This window comes from Lithobates pipiens, unplaced genomic scaffold, assembly GCF_037356315.1.
Source record: "Lithobates pipiens isolate NorthernLeopardFrog02 unplaced genomic scaffold, aLitPip1_a1.2 Scaffold_28, whole genome shotgun sequence".
NCBI lineage: Eukaryota > Metazoa > Chordata > Amphibia > Anura > Ranidae > Lithobates > Lithobates pipiens.
Genome location: NW_027507789.1, coordinates 194058080 through 194080794, shown reverse-complemented (window position 1 = coordinate 194080794; position 22715 = coordinate 194058080). Strand labels below are relative to the sequence as shown.

The window sequence follows — 22715 nt, the reverse complement described above, 5'->3', positions numbered from 1 at the left end:
GATTATAACTTGGAGAGCTATGCCTCATGTTATACAATGCCCAACAAATTTACAGGATGCCAAGTGAGACACCATTTGGGGGAGAGGGGGGGATCCTGCACAAGTACCTACACTGAAGAGCACTAATCAATATCTAATTTCTAATCAATCTCTCTAGCAGACTTGCAGAGATCATGTCGCATTTTACTCCCTGGTGTGTAATGTTTAGTTTGTCCACAACGCACAGTAGAAGAATCCTTGGCTGAGACCCAATGAGTAATATTATTTCCTACTCCGCAGATCCCGGGCTTCTGTGAAGGAGGATTTGGCACAACCATCCCCAGTGTTAATGGCTATGTGGACTGCGATGTTCTGGTCGGTTATAAGGCCGTGTATCGCGTCAGCTTTGCCATGACCATGTTCTTCCTAGTCTTCGCTTTGCTGATGATTGGTGTGAAGACCAGCAAGGACCCCCGGGCTGCCATACACAATGGGTAAGTGGAGCTTCATCTATCATACCACATATACATGTCCTGTGCGGCTTTGCTGCAGTTGTTGGATCTGTCGGTATACTTCCATCCTTGCTTAAAGGTTTTTTTTTTTTTTTTCCATAAAATTACATTCTTATACTTACCTGCACTGTGCAAGGGTTTGGCACAGAGCAGCTCCGATCCTCTTCTGGGGTGCCCGTCGGCGCTCCTGGCTTCTCCCCTGCATCAGGTGTCCTCACAGAGACCCGCTTTCTCTGGGGGCACCCGTGCGGGTTCACTCCCGAGTTCCACTGCTGCGTATATTGACACAGACAGCATGACTCTGTCCCACTCCCGTGTCATTTGATTGACCACAGCGGGAGCCAGTGGCTCCTGCTGCTATCAATCTGTCCAATGAGGAGAGAGATGGCGGATAAAGCCACTGGGCTCATGCCCATCACTGAAAGGGGATCGGCAGCAGGTAAGTAAAAGGGAGGCTCTGCATCAAAAAAGTTTTTTTCACCTTAATGCCTAAAATGCAGCCTCAAGAAGTTCTGCCCCTCATCCTCTACCCGCAGCTTATTGGGACACGTCCAAGGCTGCGTGACCATTTACAGAGCACAGCGTGCCGTGTGAAGCCACAAGGAGCCACAGCTGTCTACCCACAGTCAGCATGGTGGCACCAGGGACATGAAGACCGACAAAGACTCAGCCTGGGTGAGGACAGCACTGGATCCCTGGACAGGTAAGTGTCCTTTTTATTAAAGTCAGCAGCTACAGTATTTGTAGCTACTGACTTTTTTAAAATGTTTTATTTATTCATTTTATTTTTTTGAGGGCCACATGGGGACTTTTTTTTTTTTTTCCCTAAGGAACTGCTTTAGATACAAACCTCTCACTGCCACGTAGTAAATAGTCTTTTTTTCTGATTTTGTAATTTAAACCTTTGCCTGTCTTTCTGCCAACTTTTTAGGTTGCCCTTGATAAAAAGGCAGCTCTTTTCTTCAGTCTTTGATAACAACATTTTAATGGACTTGATTTTGTTGCAGATTCTGGTTCTTCAAAGTATTGGCCATTGTCGGTATAATGGTGGGAGCTTTCTACATTCCAGAAGGACCCTTTACAAGAAGTAATTACATATTACCTACTTAGTTGTCTATGGCAGCGGTTCTCAATGCTCTCCTCCCCCCTACAGGCCATGTTTGCAGGTTTTCCTTTATCTTGCACAGGTGCTTTAAATTCCGAGTCAATGGCTTGGTATATTTGGACAGCTATTTTATCCAAGAGAAATTCCCAAAACATGTCCTGTTGGTAATACTTAAGGACAGGGTTGAGAACCACTGGTCTATGGTACCATTGATTATCCACCTTTTCTTATTGTTGCTCTTTGAGCCTAATCTGACCACATTGGAGCCTCCTCTTATTAGTTCTAGTTCTATCTTATGTTCTTATTAGTAAAGCACCAAAATGAAAATTCTGAACCGAAACCAAAAATTCAGGATGCACTTGGCCAAAAACCGAGACTGAAATGGACAGTTTTTAAAATCTATATATAATTGTATTTAGTTGAACTTTTTCAATTTTTTTTTTCTTTTCCGCCCAAAAAAAAAAGCGCAAGAAAAGCTCAAGAAAAATACATCCTTTTCAACACAATCTAACACACCTCCCCATTGAAAATGTGGCAACTCTGCAAGGGGAGGGTGTATTATTCATTGAAGTGTGCAAGGGGTGGATGCTAAACGCACCCTTCAGTTGTGTAGACTTGCCCGCAAAGACGTGTACTTTATTGATAAAACCACCCCAACTTATCAGCTCTGCCCTTCATTGTAAAATACGGCCTCTTCTGTAGGCATCCGGCCCTTACACGCTTCTCAATAATACATCTGCCCCTTTGAGAAATCCACCCCCCATCGTATGAGGTCTGCCCATCATGCAGCCTCTTCTGTAAGCCTCCGCCCCTTGCAGAGTTTAATGAATAATACACCCGCCCCTTGCAGAGTTGCACGAGCATCGGGAGCATGTGCCACAATGTAGTTTTAATTGCGCAGGCACCGTGTACAGCTGATCAACAGCTTTTCGTGTTCGGAGACTTTTGACGTCTCCTTTGTCCTCCGTACTGAGCAAGCGCTGCGCCTGCGCAGTACAGGGCAGACATTATCTGACGGGGGACCTGTCTTGACAGAACACCGGCAGCACTCATGCAGCCCCAGACCATGACACTCCCACCACCATGCTTGGCTGTAGGCAAGACACACTTGCCTTTGTACTCCTCACCTGGTTGCCTCCACACATGCTTGACACCATCTGAACCAAATAAGTTTATCTTGGTGTGTTGTTCCCCCGTTGTGCGCCGTCGCATACAGCCCCTCCCCCTTGTCCGGGGAACTGTGATGGACAGATTACCCGTCCAGATTGGACGGGTGATCTATCACAGTTCCCCGGACAAGGGGGAGGGGCTGTATGCGACGGCGCGCAACGGGGGAACACACAGCTATTGAAATTAAAGCTGTGATGTTCCCGGCGCTCTATTGAACCAGACGGCGGAGTCGACTCTCCTCTCTCTTCGCTGCATCACTGGCTGCACAGGGGACAACACACTGGCTGCACAGGGGACAACACACTTATCTCTTTTATCATGCCGCCAGTCTCTGACCACCTCCTGTACCATGCCGCCAGTCTCTGACCACCTCCTGTGCCATGCCGCCAGTCTCTGACCACCTCCTGTGCCATGTTGCCAGTCTCTGACCACCTCCTGTGCCATGTTGCCAGTCTCTGACCACCTCCTGTGCCATGTTGCCAGTCTCTGACCACCTCCTGTGCCATGTTGCCAGTCTCTGACCACCTCCTGTGCCATGTTGCCAGTCTCTGACCACCTCCTGTACCATGTCGCCAGTCTCTGACCACCTCCTGTGCCATGTCCCCAGTCTCTGACCATCTCCTGTATAAAAATATTTTTTAAAAACTGTCATTTTTGGTATTGGTTCGGTTTCGGTTTTCGGCCTAGTGTATTTTTCATTTTCGGTATCGGTTTCGGTACCAAAAAACCCATTCGGTGCATCCCTAGTAAACGCCTAAGAGAAGTTATCCCTCCCAGTGAACGAATATAAAAAGTGTTCATCTAAAGAAAAGCGCCTTTTCATAGTGTAATAAAAACAATTAAAAACATATTTATTTAATTTAATGCAGTCACATGGACTTCTATTTCCATGAGCACGATGAAGTTGGCATGAGGCTCTGCCTGAGGTGTTTCGTCATTAAGACGTCTTCCAGGGCTACCTAGCGCATAATTGTTTTGGTTGTAGTGCAAACCTGTAGTGCAACCAATCAAATTGTGTGTGCATATGTGTATGTTTGTTTTTTTGTTTTGTTTTTTAACCAGCATTCCACTTTAATTTGTGGTGTCCTCTTCTCCTATTCTAGCCTGGTTTATCTTTGGAGCCGCAGGGGCCTTTTCCTTCATCCTCATCCAGCTGGTGCTACTTGTTGATTTTGCACATTCCTGGAATGAGTCCTGGTTGGAGCGCATGGAGGAGGGGAATTCCAGATGTTGGTATGCAGGTAAGAATGATACTAAATGTTTAACTGTTCGCACCGAAGTCCGAAGATGTCATTTTTGTCTGGCGTGTTTTTTTTTTTTTTTGTTCACTGTTTTGGTGGGTTTCATTTAGGTAAGGGGCATTCTTCCTGTCACTCCGTGGTGTTATGTGTGACAGTTGTAGAGGAGAGTATGGCGCATTTCCTGGCCATAGACAATTTTGTAGTTCACACGGGATGAATAGTCTAAACATTTCTTAGTCGTTTCTTTGGGTCTGTCTCATGCGAATTTCAAGTGTGCAAGAAATTGATATGAGCATAAGCAAGGAATAAGGGCCATGTAGATCAACTCTTAAAGGAGCCGTTGGGTCGACCATCACAATTGCATAGTAGGCCAAAACCAAATAGTGGATCACGCTCATGCCCCAATCCGTTATGCCAACTGACTGGCCACAGTGTTTGCAGGTGCTGGTTGGGTTGAATACAGGCTTGTCAGAGACATTGAGGACTACAAGAAAATGGCGCTCATCTGTGCTCTGCTACAGCATATAGTGAGCTCCTCTTACCTTGGTCTCCTATCCTTGGGAGAACCCCTCCAACATGGGTTGCCCAGTAGCCTCTATGAATACATCCCTACTGGGCGAAAAATGTTAAGAGGGTTCTCCCATGGATAGGACACCAAGCTGAAGCCATCTTTTTACTAACAGGATCTCACAATATGCTATGGTGTGCAGACAGGCACCATGTTGTTGTAAACCACAGTTACAGGCTGGACTCCTTCATATACTGCTTTTCACTTCACCTACATGCTATGCTGTTCTTCCATAAGTAGCAACAAAATACTTAGTACTGAGGTTTTTTTTTTTTTTTTTACAAAGTTTAGTAACTTGTAAAAGATTTTTTATGATTTGCCAAAGTTGTAATGCGAAGTTGCACTGGCAGTCGCATGACTTTGGGGTTGCAGCAGTGTGACCCTTAGGGTTTGCATTGGGGGTTCTACAAATTGTTTCTAGTGGCAAATGGGACAAGCGTTTAAAGCCCAAAAAAAAAAGTTAAAAGCCAGCAGTTACACATACTGCAGCTGCTGGCTTTTAATAATAGGACACTTGCCTGTCCTGGAGTTCAGCGATGTCGGTACCGCAGCTGATGTTTTCATCAGCTGTCAGGTGCTGCTGCCGCCATTGCGGGTTAGGGTACCCGGCAGCGTAGCCTTATAGTTTCACACCTGGAACCCTACTGCGCATGCGCGAGGCCCCGCTCCTCTCTCCTGCTGGCCTGGCGACAGGGACAGGAGGAGGGAGCCCCGAAGTGATGTCACGGGCTGCGGCCCGGACTCCCAGAAGTGGGAACAGGATATCCAGGTATCCTGTCCCCCACCCCCCACAAGGTGGCAATTGTGGCACTGGAGGGGGAGAGGAGACAAATGAGCAGAAGTTCCACTTTTGGGTGGAACTCTGCTTTAAGTGAAGGGAAGTGTTATATTGGGGGGAGCCGGCTTAACGCTAAACCTGTTGCTTTGCCTTGCATTGGCAAATAACAGGTTCACCTTACCTATTTGATTCCACATTTTATTAAGTCCAAACCTGATGCTTGTAAATTTGACATATGAATGAGCGTTGCCTACCTAGCTTCTAGCCTCCACCCTACTAGACACAAAACTATTGTTCCCGAAACAGGCAATAGGTTGACTGTGCACCAGTTTTAGGCAAACCATTGCTCAAAACAATTCCAGTCATGTCCAGAGATCAAGCCGTAGTCTGGGGTTTTAAAACAAGGGCAGCAATATGTATTATCAGATGGCCATACAAGTTTATGCCACAGAAAAGATGTGTGAAGGCTTTATTGTCCAATCGGTGCCTTAGTTATTGGAGAAGATATTATATACACTGATTTTAGAGACGCTAATGAGTAAAAATACAGCTCTGCCTCCTATAGTACTTTTCAGTTGGTGGTTTTAAGCAGAACTCTGGCAAAAACTTTTTTCCATGTCCTTGTTGCTGATCTCCTAACTTTACCAACTATGGCATCTGTCTTCTGAGCTCTGTAGTTCCTCTGTAATAGTCTGCTGATTTTGCTGAAAAACAGTTCCTGCCCTGTGATTTTCTGTTTGTAAGACCAGCCTTGGCTCTTCCCAGTTGTAGTTCTCTCAAGCAAGCACCGATGGAGGTGGTGTCCTCATCCTCCTCCCTTCCGCCTCTGCTCCCTGCCACCACCGCTCATCATCTCTTTGTGCAGAATCCTTAGGACACCGGCCGGATGACAGAGCGGGGATCTCGGGCTTTGACAGATCTTTTATGTGAAACACTGCTGAGGGAGCTGACATGTTCCCTCTGTGTTTCTTTCAGGTTCGTGGCTCCGGCACTGTGAGTGGCCAGAGCCATGATGATATCACTCCCGCACATGCACAGTAGTCCTCTGGGGTCAGCAAGGCGCTCTGATTTTCCGGCAGCATCCACTGGACCTTTGGAGCGCATGCACTGCTGATGGCAGTGGCTGCATGCAAGGTGAATATCTCCTAAACCGTACAAGTTTAGGAGATATTAATTTTACCTTCAGGTAAGCCTTATTGTAGGACTTACCTGTAGATAAAAATGACAAAGCGGGGTATACAACCACTTTAACGTGTACCCTCCCACATTCACTGCAATTTGCAAAGCATGATGGGACGTGTAGTTTGATTATGGTGTAGAGCAGGGATAGGCAACCTCAGCACTCCAGCTGTGGTTGTAGTTGCTCCACAGCTGGAGGGCGGAGGTTGTCTACCCATGGTGTAGAGAGAGAGCAGAGGATATGATGTAATCACTGTTTTAACAGCTCCTCCTTGGCAGAATAGATGCTACATTTTTTTTAAATTAAAGAGGACTTCCTGGAAATTCAATTAGACTTTTCTCTTCAATGGTAAGGAATTTTCGCAAATGTAATAACTGTTTAGTGTTTTGTGTAGGGGGTGTGTGTTAATGGGGGATTGTTTGCTCATCCCAGAGTTCTGCTATAATACTTTGCCACAACCTGAATTCTAGCATTTGTGAATTGATATGTTAAATGCGTATCCGATAACCTCCATTGTCTTTGTATCTTCTAGTCTTACTGTCGTCCACCGGCCTGCTGTACGCCGCATCAGTAACATTCTACGCTCTCCTCTTTGTATTCTACACTGTGCCTGGCGGTTGCACCGAGAACAAATTCTTCATTAGTTTCAACTTGATCCTGTGTGTTGTTGTATCCGTCATCTCAATCCTCCCCAAAGTGCAGGTACAGTCCATGGATGCTGGGAGGGTGGGGTGGTACCTGTAGAACAGAGGCGATCATCTCTTATATCCTATAAATCTACAGTTTGCTGAGTTATTTACTGCTATAATGTGCAGCAATGACTGCTGCTTTCTTTGGGGCTCAGGGGGCAGTACTGTATGTGGTGCACAGGGTAAACCTAACCTATGTCCTTTATATTTTCTAAACAGGCTTAAAAATTACATTAGATGTTCTAAGATGAATGGTAGACTGCAGAGCGGAGTGCTTATTTGTACAGCGCTCAATCAGCTGGTGGAGGTGTGTGTGCTGTAATGCACAGCATGTCTGGTTGTGGCTCTATAAGCTGATTGCTTTTATAAAAGCTTAAAGCAAAAGAGCGGCGCCGATGGTGAATAGTAACTTATGGCAACCAAATGGCAGTGTAATTCAATCCGCTCACTTACAGGTTCACTGCAATGGTTAACTACATCATGCACATTGCTCCTTCTTGTATCGCATAAGCCAGGTAGTCTTTTTATCAGTTACTCGGCATCATGCATATCATTTGTAGCAATGTATCTTAGTTCTATGCTTTATACTTGCCATCAGATTGTGGTTTGTACAATCAGTCTAAAGGCTTAGGAAAAAACAGACGACCTTTTGGAGGTCAGAAATGCAAAATGCACAAGACAAAACATACAGTATGCAAAAGAGAATTCTTCCTTTGGGAGCAAGCTGATTCACATGGACCTAGGATGGATCTGGTCATTTACTTTCAGAATAACTGAACAGTATTATGACTGGAAAGCATGTAGCAACCATGGCTCCAGTGCTCCCTCCAAACTGTAAAAGTAAAAAAAAAAAAGGGGGGGGGGGACAAAATTGTAGGGGGCAGGGGTGACAAGACGGCAAAAGACCGCAGGGACCGAAGCCAGACTGGAAGCAATCTCAAGCCTGGGAGCCCAATAGTGAGCAATATTCAGGAAAACGGGAGACTTCAGTCCAATAAAAACACATTTTATTGAAGCACTCGTCCGTATTTTTAAGACCAGCAAACTCCTCCACATTATATTTTCCTCTGCAGTTTTTTTACTATGCATCTTTTTACTCTTCTTCTGCTGATCATGGGTGCAATGCCAGGATCCTGTGGGCTCTCCGTACTCTGTCTGCCTGTACTTCTAATATGGGCAGGCAGTTGCTGAATGGTAGGAGGAATCAATTGACTATGAGAGTGCTCGCCAGCACCCTCGTGGTTCATTAAGAACTACAAGATGTTGGCTGCTGCAGCAGGCTGGGTTCACGTATATGCGAATTGGATGCATTTACACAGTATCAACTTTGCATAACCTGTTAGTATGGTGGACTTTTAATGGAGTCAGTTAACACATGTCCAGGGCGGCTGCGGTGCAAAATTGAAAAGGGTCCTATGTGTGTGTTTTGGGTCGGGTTCATGTGTGAATTCAGGGAAAAATTTTGCGCCTGAAGGTAAACGCAAATGCACCGGACTGCAAACCGTAACCAGACGCGTGTGAACCCAGCCTCACAGAACTCTGTGAATGAATGGCGTGGCCATTTGGGCGAAGACCCACATAGCTGCGCTGTTTTTTATATTGTGACAAAAGGCGTGGAGAGGAGAGAGAAGGCAGAAACTGGAATGCCCCTAAATACAGGTGGAACAAGTAACATGTTCCAAAGATGAACTTGTCCTTTAAGGAAATCTGGAAAATAGGGTTTGATCATGTTGTTGTGGGGTAAGCTTGGTGTTCAAGGTATTGAATATTAGAAATAATGTGCGCTCTTTGCTTTGCAGGAAGGTCAACCCCGCTCTGGGCTCCTTCAGTCCTCTGTGATTACCCTGTACACAGTTTACCTGACCTGGTCTGCCATATCCAACGAACCTGGTAAGTGTTTCAATTGAGCCAAATATGGTTAGTGTGTTTGGCATGTCATTATGTACCCACAGCTTGGAAGATCTGAGGCTGTGTGTAGGTGGGCTGAGATGAAACAGCCCACCTACACACAGCCTCAGATCTTCCAAGCTGTGAGTACATACTGACATGCCATGCTAAACCCACTAACCATGTTTTCAAACCATCTTCTTTAAATGTAGGAGGCACCATGGAGCACCGTGTAGGTCTTTTGGTTTGTGGCGTTATTGCCTACCTTTAAGTTTTGTGTCTGCCACTTAAGTAGACTGGTCAGATAAAATTCCCAACCTGTAGTTTTCTATACTTTGATTTACTGTGGCCAAACTCCTTGACCCCTCCTTTCCAAAATGAAGTAATTCACGAGTGTTGAGAATTGCACATTGAATGAGAGCGGCATTGTAGGGCGGAATGTGTCCTTTTGCATTTTCCCTCATAATTGGGGTACATAGAATTCTACAACCTTAGGGGGTCCCAGCATTGGTCAGGGGTGTTAAAAACTGAAAGGAATGTTTTTTGACAGGGGGGGGGGGGGGGGGGCACCTCGGCAGTCCACTCCTTTTGGCTTCTTCTGGTGTTATTGCAGGTGTTGATAATGATAATGTCTCAGACGATCTGCGCATGCACAGTAGTGATATCACTCCAACTGTTCGGCAAATCAGCTGGTGTGAGGTCAACAGGTTTGTGTGTGTGTGTGTGTGTGTGTGTCTGCCACTGGTTGAAAGGCATTATCCAACAATCAGCAAAGCGCGGATGCAGAATCTGATTCTTCCTCGCTCTCTCTGACAACTGTGTCCCTAGCAACCAATGACTGTGGAATTGGTACTACGGGAAAATCTACTACAGTATTAGGAGGGCAGGACTTGGAAGGCATTTATGGGCGCCCAAGTGATGATTGGCAGCAGTTCAAGCCAACCGGAGGCCACTAATCAGCCGCCTATTGGAGACTCTGATCTGTCAATTACTGCACATCATTGGATAATGCCTCAGATGATATGAGCAGTGTTGACGTTACTACTGCACATGCGCAGATTGTTGGAGGCATTAGCCGACAATTTGCAGTAATTGACAGAACACAACCAGTAACCTGTTTTGATATGAATGTAATTGGTAGCTGATCTGAAGAGATGATGTCTTTGTGGTCTCCAAACTGTAGCTCAGTGGGGCAGTTGTGGCCTTTTGCTTGCCTTTATCTGGCCTTTGGAGCACTTTTCCGCAAACTGACTAATGATGGGGCACCATTTTTCCCTGTTGACTTCATCAATTAGGCACTTTTCTAATTGATACCAACAATGGGGCACTATTCCTCCAAATAAAACCAATGATGGGTCTCTGATGTTGGGGCATTTTCTATTCCCACTGTCCACAGTCTGTCCCCCCAAAGCCTGAAGGATTGTAAACTGCCATTTTGTTTAGAAAGTTTGGAGACCCCTGCCTTAAGGCCATGCATATTGAATGCTTCTTTTAAGCAAAAGTACCCCATGCTGTCTGTTCCCCTTGCCTGCATGCAATAACATAAGTTCTTTAACCATTTTTTTTTTTTTTTCAGATCGTACATGCAACCCAAGCTTAATGACCATCCTCCACAAGATTACAGCTCCTACGCTGAGTCCCCACAATGGGACCGTCCCAGAAGTCCCCACACCAGAGCCCATAAAGTCATTGCAGTGGTGGGATACCCAGAGCATCATTGGCCTGATACTATTTGTGCTGTGCCTTCTGTATTCCAGGTGAGAGCTGGGTTGCCAGAAGCATAGGAGGGGGGGCCGTGTTTTTTTATTTTATTTTTTTTTCTGCAAAATTTTCTGTAAAAAAGAAGTCTGAACCAGATGTGGCCATACAGAAACAGTTTCTACTAGTAGATTTCACTTCCTGTCCTGTAGATGCAACAGGAAATGAGAAGATAACTTTCCAATGTCAGGGAAATCCCCTTTAAGACAGTTGTCACGGAGGCAGGCTCCTGAATCTAATATCGGTGAGGCACAGGGAGAATTTACTGGCTAGCAGAAGTCATGGACTGGGGAAAAACATAACCTTAAAATGTTATATATCTAAAAAAATGCAAGCAATCCACTTTAATGGAGAACTTTTTTTTCCCCCCAAATCGATGTGTCATTTGATGTACATGACAGTATTATAGTTGTTTTGTTGCTCATTGTATTCCAGTTTGTTCTCATCAGACTGTATGCGCTTTTCTTGCAGCATCCGAAACTCTACTAACAGCCAAGTGAACAAGCTCACCTTATCTGGCAGTGACACCCCCATGCTGGATGACACCGTAGGAACCGGCTCGGATGGCGAGGACGGGCAGGTGCAACGTGTGTTGGATAATGAGAAGGATGGCGTCCAGTACAGCTATTCCTTCTTCCATCTCATGCTGTGCCTGGCTTCCCTCTACATCATGATGACCCTCACTAACTGGTACAGGTGAGAGATTCTTCAGTATGTGCATTATGGAACAGGACTACTGGCCAATCACTGGGCTGTGTTGGTAGAAAGGCATGCTGGGCATTTTACTTTTTTATTATACGGTTGCATCTCAAAAAAATGTGAATCTCATCAAAAAGTTAATTTATGTCAGTAGTTTAATTTAAAAAAGTGAAACTCGTATATATTATATGGATTCATTACACAGTTTTTTATTTTTTTTTATTTTTATTATATAATATATACACACACACAGGGCCTTGTGAAAGTATTCGGCCCCCTTGAACTTTTCAACCTTTTTGCCACATTTCAGGCTTCAAACATAAAGATATAAAATTTTTATTTTTTGTGAAGAATCACCAACAAGTGGGACACAATTGTGAAGTGGAACGAAATCTATTGGATTTTTGAAACTTTTTTAACTAATAAAAAAAATGAAAAGTGGGGTGTGCAAAATTATTCGGCCCCCTTGTGTTAATACTTTGCAGAGCCACCTTTTGCTGCGATTACAGCTGCAAGTCTCTTGGGGTATGTCTCTATCAGTTTTGCACATCGAGAGACTGAAATTCTTGCCCATTCTTCCTTGCAAAACAGCTCGAGCTCAGTGAGGTTGGATGGAGAGCGTTTGTGAACAGCAGTTTTCAGCTCTTTCCACAGATTCTCGTTTGGGTTCAGGTCTGGACTTTGACTTGGCCATTCTAACACCTGGATACGTTTATTTGTGAACCATTCCTTTGTAGATTTTGCTGTATGTTTGGGATCATTGTCTTGTTGGAAGATAAATCTCCGTCCCAGTTTCAGGTCTTTTGCAGACTCCAACAGGTTTTCATCCAGAATGGTCCTGTATTCGGCTGCATCCATCTTCCCTGTCCCTGCTGAAGAAAAGCAGGCCCAAACCATGCTGCTGCCACCACCATGTTTGACAGTGGGGATGGTGTGTTGAGGGTGATGAGCTGTGTTGCTTTTACGCCAAACATATCGTTTTGCATTGTGGACAAAAAGTTGGATTTTGGTTTCATCTGACCAGAGCACCTTCTTCCACATGTTTGGTGTGTCTCCCAGGTGGCTTGTGGCAAACTTTAGACAAGACTTTTTATGGATATCTTTGAGAAATGGCTTTCTTCTTGCCACTCTTCCATAAAGGCCAGATTTGTGCAGTGTACGACTGATTGTTGTCCTATGGACAGACTCTCCCACCTCAGCTGTAGTTCTCTGCAGTTCATCCAGAGTGATCATGGGCCTCTTAGCTGCATCTCTGATCAGTCTTCTCCTTGTCTGAGCTGAAAGTTTAGAGGGACGGCCAGGTCTTGGTAGATTTGCAGTGGTCTGATACTCCTTCCATTTCAAAATGATTGCTTGCACAGTGCTCCTTGGGATGTTTAAAGCTTGGGAAATCTTTTTGTATCCAAATCCGGCTTTAAACTTCTCCACAACAGTATTATGGACCTGCCTGGTGTGTTCCTTGGTCTTCATGATGCTCTCTCAAGCTTTCAACAGAACCCTGAGACGATCACAGAGCAGGTGCATTTATACAGAGACTTGATTACACACAGGTGGACTCTATTTATCACCATCAGTCATTTAGGACAACATTGGATCATTCAGAGATCCTCGCTGAACTTCTGGAGTGAGTTTGCTGCACTGAAAGTAAAGGGGCCGAATAATTTTGCACGCACCACTTTTCAGTTTTTTATTTGCTAAAAAAGTTTAAAAAATCCAATAGATTTCGTTCCACTTCACAATTGTGTCCCACTTGTTGGTGATTCTTCACAAAAAATTAACATTTTATATCTTTGTTTGAAGCCTGAAATGTGGCAAAAGGTTGAAAAGTTCAAGGGGGCCGAATACTTTCGCAAGACACTGTGTGTGTGTGTGTGTGTGTGTGTGTGTGTGTGTGTGTGTGTATATATATGTGTGTGTGTATGTATGTGTATGTATGTATGTGTATATATATATTTATATATATAATATTCTCAAGCATTTCTTTCTTTTAATTTTGATGATTATGACTTACAGCCATTGAAAACCCAAACTTTAGTATCTCAGTAAATTGGAATATTGTGAAAGTTCAATATTGTAGACTTGTGGTGTTGCACTCTAATCCGCTAATTAACTCAAAACACCTGCAAAGGTTTCCTTTTTAAACGGTTTCTCAGTCTGGTTCAGCAGATTACACCAGGGTTTCTCAACTCCAGTCCTCAAGGCGCCCCAACAGGTCATGTTTTCAGGCTTCCCATTATTTTGCACAGGTGATTTGATCAGTGTCACTGCCTTAGTAATTACCACAGCCGTTTCATCTGAGGGAAATCCTAAAAAATGACCCGTTTTGGCGCCTTGAGGACTGGAGTTGAGAAACACTGGATTACACAATCACGGGGAAGACTACTGACTTAACCATTGTCCAAAAGACAGCCACTGACACCTTCCCATGAGGAGGGTAAGGGCTCTTTCACATGAACGATCCGTTCAGGTCCGCCTGTCAGTTTTTTCGGCGGACCTGAACGGATGCTTCATAGAGGTCTATGGAGTGGCGGATATCAGCAGTGACATGTCTGCTGACCTCCGACCCACTCGGATCCGAAAAAATGTGACGGAGGAAAAACCTACTTTTGCATCTGTCTGCGGATCGGATTGGGTGATGACTGACTCTGCAGTCTGTCATCATCTGATCTCTCATAGGGGAGAGCGGCGCTCTGACAGGTCCGTCCCTACACGGTGTGCAGAGACGGACCTGTCCTCTTCCTGCTCAGCGGAGATCGACTGAGCGATCCCCGCTGAGCAAGCGGATGTTCGTGGGGTGGATCAGCATGGATCCGCCCTATGTTACAAAAGTTCATTGCTAAAGAAGCTAGCTGTTCAGAGTGCTGTATCCAAGCATATTAATGGAAAGTTGAGTGGAAAGAAAGTGTGGAAGAAAAGGTGCACAAGCAACAGGGATAACCGCAGCCTTGAGAGGATTGTGAAGTAAAGGCCATTCAAGAATTGGGGGGGGGGGGGGGAATTTACAAGGAGTGGACTATGGCTGGTGTCAGTGGTTCTAGAGCCACCACACATAGACATATCCAGGAAATGGGCTTCAATTGTCACATTCCTTGTGTCAAGTCACTCTTGAACCAGAGACAAGGGACTGGACTGTTGCTCAGTGGTCTAAAGTCATCAGTCAGTGAGGATTTGGTGAGCCATGTCATCTGCTGGTGTTGGTCTAAAGTCAGCGCAGCCCTCTATCAGGAAATTCTAGAGCACTTCATGCTTCCCTCTGCTGACCAGCTTTATGGAGATGCTGATTTCATTTTCCAGCAGGACCTTGGCACCTGCCCACACAGCCAAAAGTACCAATACCTGGTTTTAATAATCGTGGTATCCCTGTGCTTTATTGGCCATAAAACTCTCCTCACCACACCTAAACCCCATAGAGAATCTGTGGGGTATTGTCAAGGAGAAGATGAGGACCACCAAACCCAACAATGCAGACAAGCTGATGGCCGCTATCAAAGCAACCTGGGATTTTGTAACACCTCAGCAGTGCCACAGGCGGATTGCCTCCATGCCATGCCGCATTGATGCAGTAATTCATGCAAAAGGAGCCCCGGCAAAGTATTGAGTGCATACTATACTGTACTGGACATACTTTTCGGTAAGTCAACATTTCTGTATTAAAAATCCTATTTATTTTAATTGGTCTTGGTAATATTCTAATTTTCTGAGATACTGCATTTTGAGTTTTCACTGGCTGTAAGTAATAATCATCAAAATTAAAAGAAAAATGTTTGAAATATATCTCCCTGTGTGTAACATCTATTTAATGAGTTTTACTTTTTTAATTAAATTACTGAAATAATTTAACATTTTGATGATATTCAAATTTTTTTGAGATGCGCCTGTATTTCTGTTCCACCTTAGAACCAAAGCGGTTAGTGTTCAGTGCTTTTTTATTATCACATTATTAGGAGGTGAAGAATGTTTCACATCTTCACCATCAAACAATTGCAATCCATTATTCTCGGAGAGTTAAGGTGTATGTCTGTGTAAAATAAACATTTCTCCATCTTTTCTCTCTTTTAAAAATGCTGCAAGTACAGAAACAATACCTGTTGATGTGCCAGGCACCCAGTGAGCTCCTAACTTCCTTAAGCCCAGGTTCACACTGAGCTGCTGAACTCGCACCATTTCACCCACGCATTTCAGTCCCGGTTTCAGCTGTGATTTCACAGATATCTGTGCGGGTTTCTGCACAGATGTCAATGGAAATCTCACCGTAAATTGCAAAAAGTAGTACAGAAACTATGTTTTGAAATCGCTGTGGGGCTGCAAATGCGCAGGGTCGCACTGATTAGGACAGTGCCATTGCTGCCATTTGACATGTCAAATCGCACTAATGTAAACCAGGGCTAAGGCTGGGTTCACATATATGCAAATTGGATGCCTTCTTAACTGCATCCAATTTGCATAACGTGAATGTGACTGTCTCTCAATGGAGCTGCTTCACACATTTCCAGGACGGCTGCGGAGCGGTTTTGAAAAGGATCCTGTGCGTTTTGGGGTCCGGTTCAAGTGCGAATTCAGGTAAGAATTTGCACCTGAACCGGTGAACAGAAACGCTCTGGACTGCAAACCGCAGCCAGACGTATGATTTGGCATGCGATTTGACATGTCCCCCAATGGAGCCGTCCGATTCCCAAAAGTAGTTTCCGTACTACTTTTGGCAATTTCAATAGACCTCTGTGCAGAAAACTGCACAGATGTCTTTGAAATCGTCAGACTGACATGTGGGAATGAAATCGTGCGAGTTCAGCTGAACTCACACGCTTTCATTCCTGCTGTCAGTGGGAACCTGTGCTAAGTGAGCTGACAACCCTAAGGCTGGATTCACACCTATGCCGTTTTTAGTGCTTTGTGCATTGTGCAGATTTGCACTACAGTCCATCGTTTCCTGTGGAACACATTCTGTAGTGCATATCTGCAAAATGCAAAAAGCGCTACAACGGCATAGGTGTGAATCCAGCCTTAGGCTCTGGTCACATCTAGCGTTCCTATTTTACAGGTGTTTTTTTTCTGGTGTTTTGTACAGGGGTTTACAGGTGTTTTACTGCTTTTACATTGGTGTCCTTTTATCCTTTTAGTCTGCCAAAAAATTAAGCTCCTGTACTTTTTTGAGTGACGGGCATTTTGCTTCAGGCGACAGAATGCTCAGATGTGAACAGGGGCCTTTGAAATGAATGGGATTTATCTTGTTGGGCGTTTTTAGAGCTGAGGCTTAGAGCAGAAAAACGCCCATAAACACCTAGATGTGAACGGAGCCTAAGCAGTTTCCTCTGCTGCAATACAGTATTCCTCACTCTCATGTTGTAGAGATGAGCTTTATGGTGGGTGTTGAAGGGCCTATTGATAACAATGGCAGCATATGAATTATAATTACGTCTATGGGTATTCATAATGATTACAAAATAAATTGCACAAAGTGAATGCAGTCTAAGACCTCGTTCATAAGGGGCGTAATATAGTGTACGTCCGTGCAGGGCTGTGTTCACCTGCTGGGGGTAGCATAGGTGTTCTGTGCCTCCTTGTGCAGGCCGTCCCATTGCATTCAGGGACATCCACACCAGTGTCCCAATTGTCACCAGAAAGTGTCCAATTAGAGCAGCTGCTGCATCCCAATTGACATCAATGGAACTGGGTGCATGGAACACCTGTGCATCTCATTGTGGGTAAACACAGCTTTGAATGGACATACACTGTAGTATGCCCTGTGTGAAATGAGGCCTAAAATTTCCTTTGTTAATGCTTTTATATATATTTTTTCTTTCCCCCCCCAGCCCGGATGCTGATTTGAATACTATAACAAGCAAGTGGCCAGCTGTTTGGGTGAAGATTACCTCCAGCTGGGTGTGTCTTTTGCTCTACACCTGGACACTCATCGCTCCCGCCATCTGTCCCAACAGAGAGTTCAATTAAATGTCTCCTGATCCTCCTTTTTGGTAACAACATTCCCCGATTCCAAAGTCTGCTTGGGGTGCACCCGTCATCAAGAAAGCTAGATTAATCCCTAAAAAATGATATTACAACAGATCACCTGAAAGTGCCTGGAAATAGATTTTATTTTCTTGTCAAAATTCTGTGCTTTATGGGGGGTCCTCCAAAGCCCCAGGGGGTTGCTGAATGGGGGGGGGGGGTGTCTTTTCAGGCACATCGAGCTTTAGCACACCACATTTTCTCTGTTTCTACAATCCTAAACAGCTGGAGTCTGCACTGTCATTCCATACAGTCCTCAGCTCAGGCATTTTGTGATTCGGAATTTTTTAAAGGCTAAAACTCGCCCCCCCCAAAAATGCACATTTTTGCAGATTTAAAAAAAAAATTTAACCCGGGAGCCTGCAAAATATTGCACCCTTGATCATGGGTACAATGTCAGGCTCCTACAGCTCTCTGTAACTTGCTATGGGCTGCAGAATGTGTCAGTAGACAATGAATGTTTTCATCAGTGCTCTAGTAGTCCTTTGAGAACAACTAGTCTGTCTGCTGCTATGGCGGCTGGGACTTGTAGTTTATTCATTCACAGATTTTAGATGTGGCCGCAGCCGTGGAGGAGAAAAATAAACCCCTGCCTGCTGTCATAGGTTTTGGCTGCGAAGCAACATGTTAGACAAATTTAGGGTGTAACATGTTGCGAAAGGTGGATATAGCCTTTGGATAAAACCAAAATCACCATCTGCATTTATCCCTAATCAGTTTGCTGAAGAAAGTCTGCGGAGAGGCATGCTTTCATCCTAAAAAAGCAGATGGGACATTTATCAAGCAGAATAGACCTACAATTAGACACCAATGTATTGCAAAGCCAGCTGACTGACAGTTTTTTGGCACCTGTAATCACAGGCAACCAGCTGAGTCAGGCAGATGTACAATTATTTTTATTTATTATATTAACCTGTTTGACAGGTTTGTCTATGCAGCAGAAATTTCCTCTATCAGATGAAGCAAGTTATTGCAAAGTGCAGGTAGTGGGGGGGAGAAAGAAGAGGGGGAACCCATAACTGGAACTGCAGAGTGACTCTGGGTTTTGGGGGGGCCCTCATATGAAGAAATTGGACAGGAAAATAAAGACTCTTAGGAGGATTACAATACGGGGAAAAAAAACGCTTTCTTTATGACAGGTTTGCTTTCAATAATTCCATTAGCAAGAAAAAAAATAAGCCATCTTTTATTGCTTTTTTTTTTTCGTAATGAATACTTTTAATTGTTGTCAAAGCTTTATCATATGTTTATTGCTGCTTTTATGTGCGCTTCTGCTGAGCTGATCTATTGTATCAAAGAACATTTTTATTTGACTTTTCAGTAATATATTGGATACATTTTTCTATATACTAGTTTTGAAAAAAAAATGCACTTTTTTGTCTCGTAATAATGTTGGTTTATGGAATGATGAGAATTTTTTTTTTTTTTTTTTTTGTACAGGTTTTTCTTGTGTTCAGTATTTGCTAGGTATCAGTTGTGTATTCTGAAGGAGAGCATTGCAGCCATTCCATCCAAAACAGAGCTTTCGGTTTGGGGGGGATGTTGGTGTGTTGAAGGACCCACCAGCCCCATTACATCTCCCATCAATGGCACTGGAAAGAGAACGCTTTGCAGTTCCCAGCTTTGAATCCCCGTGAATGAACCAGGAGGAGCTGGGAACATGCAGGATTCTCCTGGTCAGAACCCTTGAGAGATATAGTACGCTGTTGGGGTGTTCAACTCATCATCCTCTAACCCAAACTGAAGATACATTGACAATTCTCAGGCCCCTTTTACACTGGGGCACTTTGCAGGCGTTACAGCGCTAAAAATAGTGCCCTGAAACAGCCACTGCTCTCTCTCCAGTGTGAAAGCCCGAGGGCTTTTACACTGGAGCGGTGCGCTTGCAGGATGGTCAAAAAAAGTCGCAGCCGCATCTTAGGAGCGGTGTATTTACCGCTCCTAAAGCGCCCCTACCCATAGAAAACAATGGGTCAGCGCTGCAAAGGTTTTAACCCTTTTTTGGCTGCTAGCGGGGGTTAAAAACTGCCCTGCTAAGACAGTAAAGCACGCTAAATATAGCGCCGATTTACCGCCAGCAACGCCCCAGTGTGAAAGCAGCCTTACTGGGTCTCATCACACAGGATCCAGATTTCTTTTCAGCTAAGTCGTACTTGGAAACAGATGCAACCTGTCCCTTGCTTTCTCCATATAGTGCCATTGGCAGAGAAGCCCTGCTTGTTTTGTGGTTGACTATCTCATCTGTAAGTAACAAAGCCATGACTATTGACCCATAGAGACTGTTGGTAAATAGGAAAGCCTGCATCAGTATAGCTATAAACAAGGACGCAATGATGAGACCATGTAAATAAAGCTGATCACTTCCCCATGTAGATATGCAATCCCTTTTGTTGGGGCACTTGCATCTGTTTCCACAGTAACTTGGCTGGAAGAATCAGCCGAGAAGGGCTGCCAACTATGCAGTTTATTTACTGACACATTCATTATTTGGGTTCTGTTGCTGATAATTGCATACAAGCAACTGATTGAAGCCAATTAACCACAGAACCTGCATTATCTATAATCAGTGTCTAAAGAGAAAAGCTGCAGCTGGCTGAATAAAACCTCTGAATACCATTCCTGGCCTTGGCTGCAAAGGGCTTGTATTGTAATTCGGTACTATAAGACCCATTTGCATATTCCAGAACCTGACGATCCCTACGGCTGGAATAGACATGTGCGAATGGCTGAGCTTATCCAATGCAATAACAGGCGGTCAGCGGTTTACTTGCAGGGATCGTAGCTGGATGCACTTTGTCATAAATAGCTGTAGCCAACGGCAACTTGTCATTGCACTGGACATGCTCAGCTGCGGCACCTATTTGCACACATCCAGCCATAGGAATTTTCAGCATGAGAATAGAGTCTTAAAGATAGTTTCAGCACTATACATTGAACAAGCCTTTCATATACAGCCATCCTGAGCTTATATACCAGTGATGGGAAAACCTTGGCACCCCCAGAGGTTTTGGAACTACATTTCCCATGATGCTCATTTACACTGCAGAGTGCTTGAGAATCATGGGAAGTGTAGTTCCAAAACATCTGGGGTGCCAAGGTTTCCCATCACTGGTATATAAGCTCAGGATGGCTGTATATGAAAAGCTTGTTCAATGCTGAAACTTTCATGTACAACCATCCTGAGCTTATATACCAGTGATGGTGAACCTTGGCACCCCAGATGTTTTGGAACTACATTTCCCATAATTATCATGCACTCTGCAGTGTAAATGAGCATCATGGGAAATGTAATTCCAAAACATGTGGGGTGCCGAGGTTTTCCCATCACTGTTCTATACTGTAAAACTAGCAGCATCATCCCATAGCAACCAATCAGACTTTCTTTTAGTGGCTGTGGAATGTTTGCTACAATGTTATTGCAGTTTGCTGATCACCATTGCACATATGCTGCCTGATTGATTCTAATTGGAGGATTTGTAACTTCTGATCCTTTTCAACTAGCGCTGCACTAAAATCCCCTGTATAGTCATATGAGCCATGGAACAGTGCAAGCACAATGGTAGACCTTTTAAAGGAGATTTCTACTTTCATGCTTCACCCACATCCATAGGCATTGTTATCAGTCCCTTTTGAGGGTTGAAGGTTGGTGCGATGCCTGGAGCACTTTGTTCTAGTTTATGTTTAATTGTTTTGTGCTAATGCACAGTTATATGGCACTTAAAGGACCAACAAATTGACTTCCAGAAAAGAGAGTATATAGTATAAGTATGTTATGGCATACAGTACTTGTACCATGCTGGGAACAGGACTGAATCCAGACTATTGGCTAAACACTGATGCCAAAATGTGTTTTTTTTTTTTTTTTTTTTTAATTGATAAAGTTTTATAAACTCTGTTATGTTTTGATTGGTGTCCGTGTCCCCGCTGGGGAGATTCACCCTCTCTGTTCTCTGGACACCCCTGTCAGCAGGACAGAAAGGGATCATCACTTAGCTGGTTCAGCCGGGACTGGCCTAACTTCCATCCATGGATGGGCAGACTTCTGTATAACAAGTCTGTTCAATTTTCTACTGCTGGTTATAGCCTGCAGTGCTGATCAGTGTATTATGATGGTGGGGGAAGTCTGCCAGCTGTCAGAATACAAAGGCTTAGCGGGATTGAATCCTCCCATCCACACGCTGTCCTTGCATAAAGTCCCCCCCCCCCCCCCCCAAAACCACTGGCTGAACTAAAAACAAAAAGAAATAAGCCCGTATAAACTGCTTAATCCTAATTCTTCCAGGAACGGAAGGGCAGTCTTTTCTAATGAGAACCGCTGTTCTGGTGAAAGGGGCATTCGTCTCACCAGGACAGGAAGTGAAGGGAAATCTCCCTACCAGGACACCAAGCTATAACAAACTGACAGAGGGCGCTGTATATAAAAATTTTAAATAAAAAAAATAATTCTGAAAAAGGATGATTTTAGGCCGAAACTTTTCTACAGGCAGATGTTTTGTGTTGAGGAATTCTTGAAGTGACGTTTGTCTATTCACCCAAGTGGTGACCCCGCAGATCGCCTCTGTCATCAGTTGTCCACAGCAACCAATCAGGCCTTTTCTGGCAATATGGAGTAATATCTATTGGGAAAGCCAGCTCTGATGACTGATGACACGTGATAAAGTGATGTCACCACTTCAGTAACCTGATAGATATCCCAGCCCATACAATGTGTAAGTATGAGACTATCTTAAACACTCGGATTTGCACTGTAATGTATACACTGTTTAATATACCCTAAAGAAACTACGTTTTTGTTGTGTTTTTTTCCCCATTGTCTATTTCCTTTTGGTAGTGAACTTCTTTTAATGCTAGACCAGTCATGGCAATCGCATGCACTTTGCACACCTGCAAATTCCAGCCTAAACCTTCTTGTTAAACAAAGGGGGTTATTTACTAAAGGAAAATCATATACACACACACACATACATACATTATATATAAACAGTAAAGCATTTTAAGACACAATATAAAAATAAATCAAGAACCAAAAGTACATATATAGAGATTTATTGACCCATGCATACAAATCGACATTTTAAATCTGTTCTCACCTCTTTATAAAATGTTAATGGATGAACCAGGATAGAAAAATAAACATTTCGTC

The 22715-nt window shown here is 44.0% G+C and overlaps 1 protein-coding gene across 1 annotated transcript in view; it reads left to right on the top strand.

Moving 5' to 3' along the window:
• The window catches only part of SERINC3 (serine incorporator 3), a 40381-nt gene extending 18024 nt beyond the window's left edge, over window positions 1-22357 (top strand). The window contains exons 3-10 of the mRNA XM_077460221.1: window positions 280-473; window positions 1499-1578; window positions 3870-4007; window positions 7066-7235; window positions 9022-9112; window positions 10686-10866; window positions 11339-11563; window positions 17377-22357. Of these exons, the coding sequence (XP_077316347.1) occupies window positions 280-473; window positions 1499-1578; window positions 3870-4007; window positions 7066-7235; window positions 9022-9112; window positions 10686-10866; window positions 11339-11563; window positions 17377-17515 (1218 nt within the window). The 3' untranslated portion in view covers window positions 17516-22357. The remainder of the gene's footprint in view (window positions 1-279; window positions 474-1498; window positions 1579-3869; window positions 4008-7065; window positions 7236-9021; window positions 9113-10685; window positions 10867-11338; window positions 11564-17376) is intronic.
• The last annotated feature ends 358 nt before the right edge of the window (window positions 22358-22715 follow it).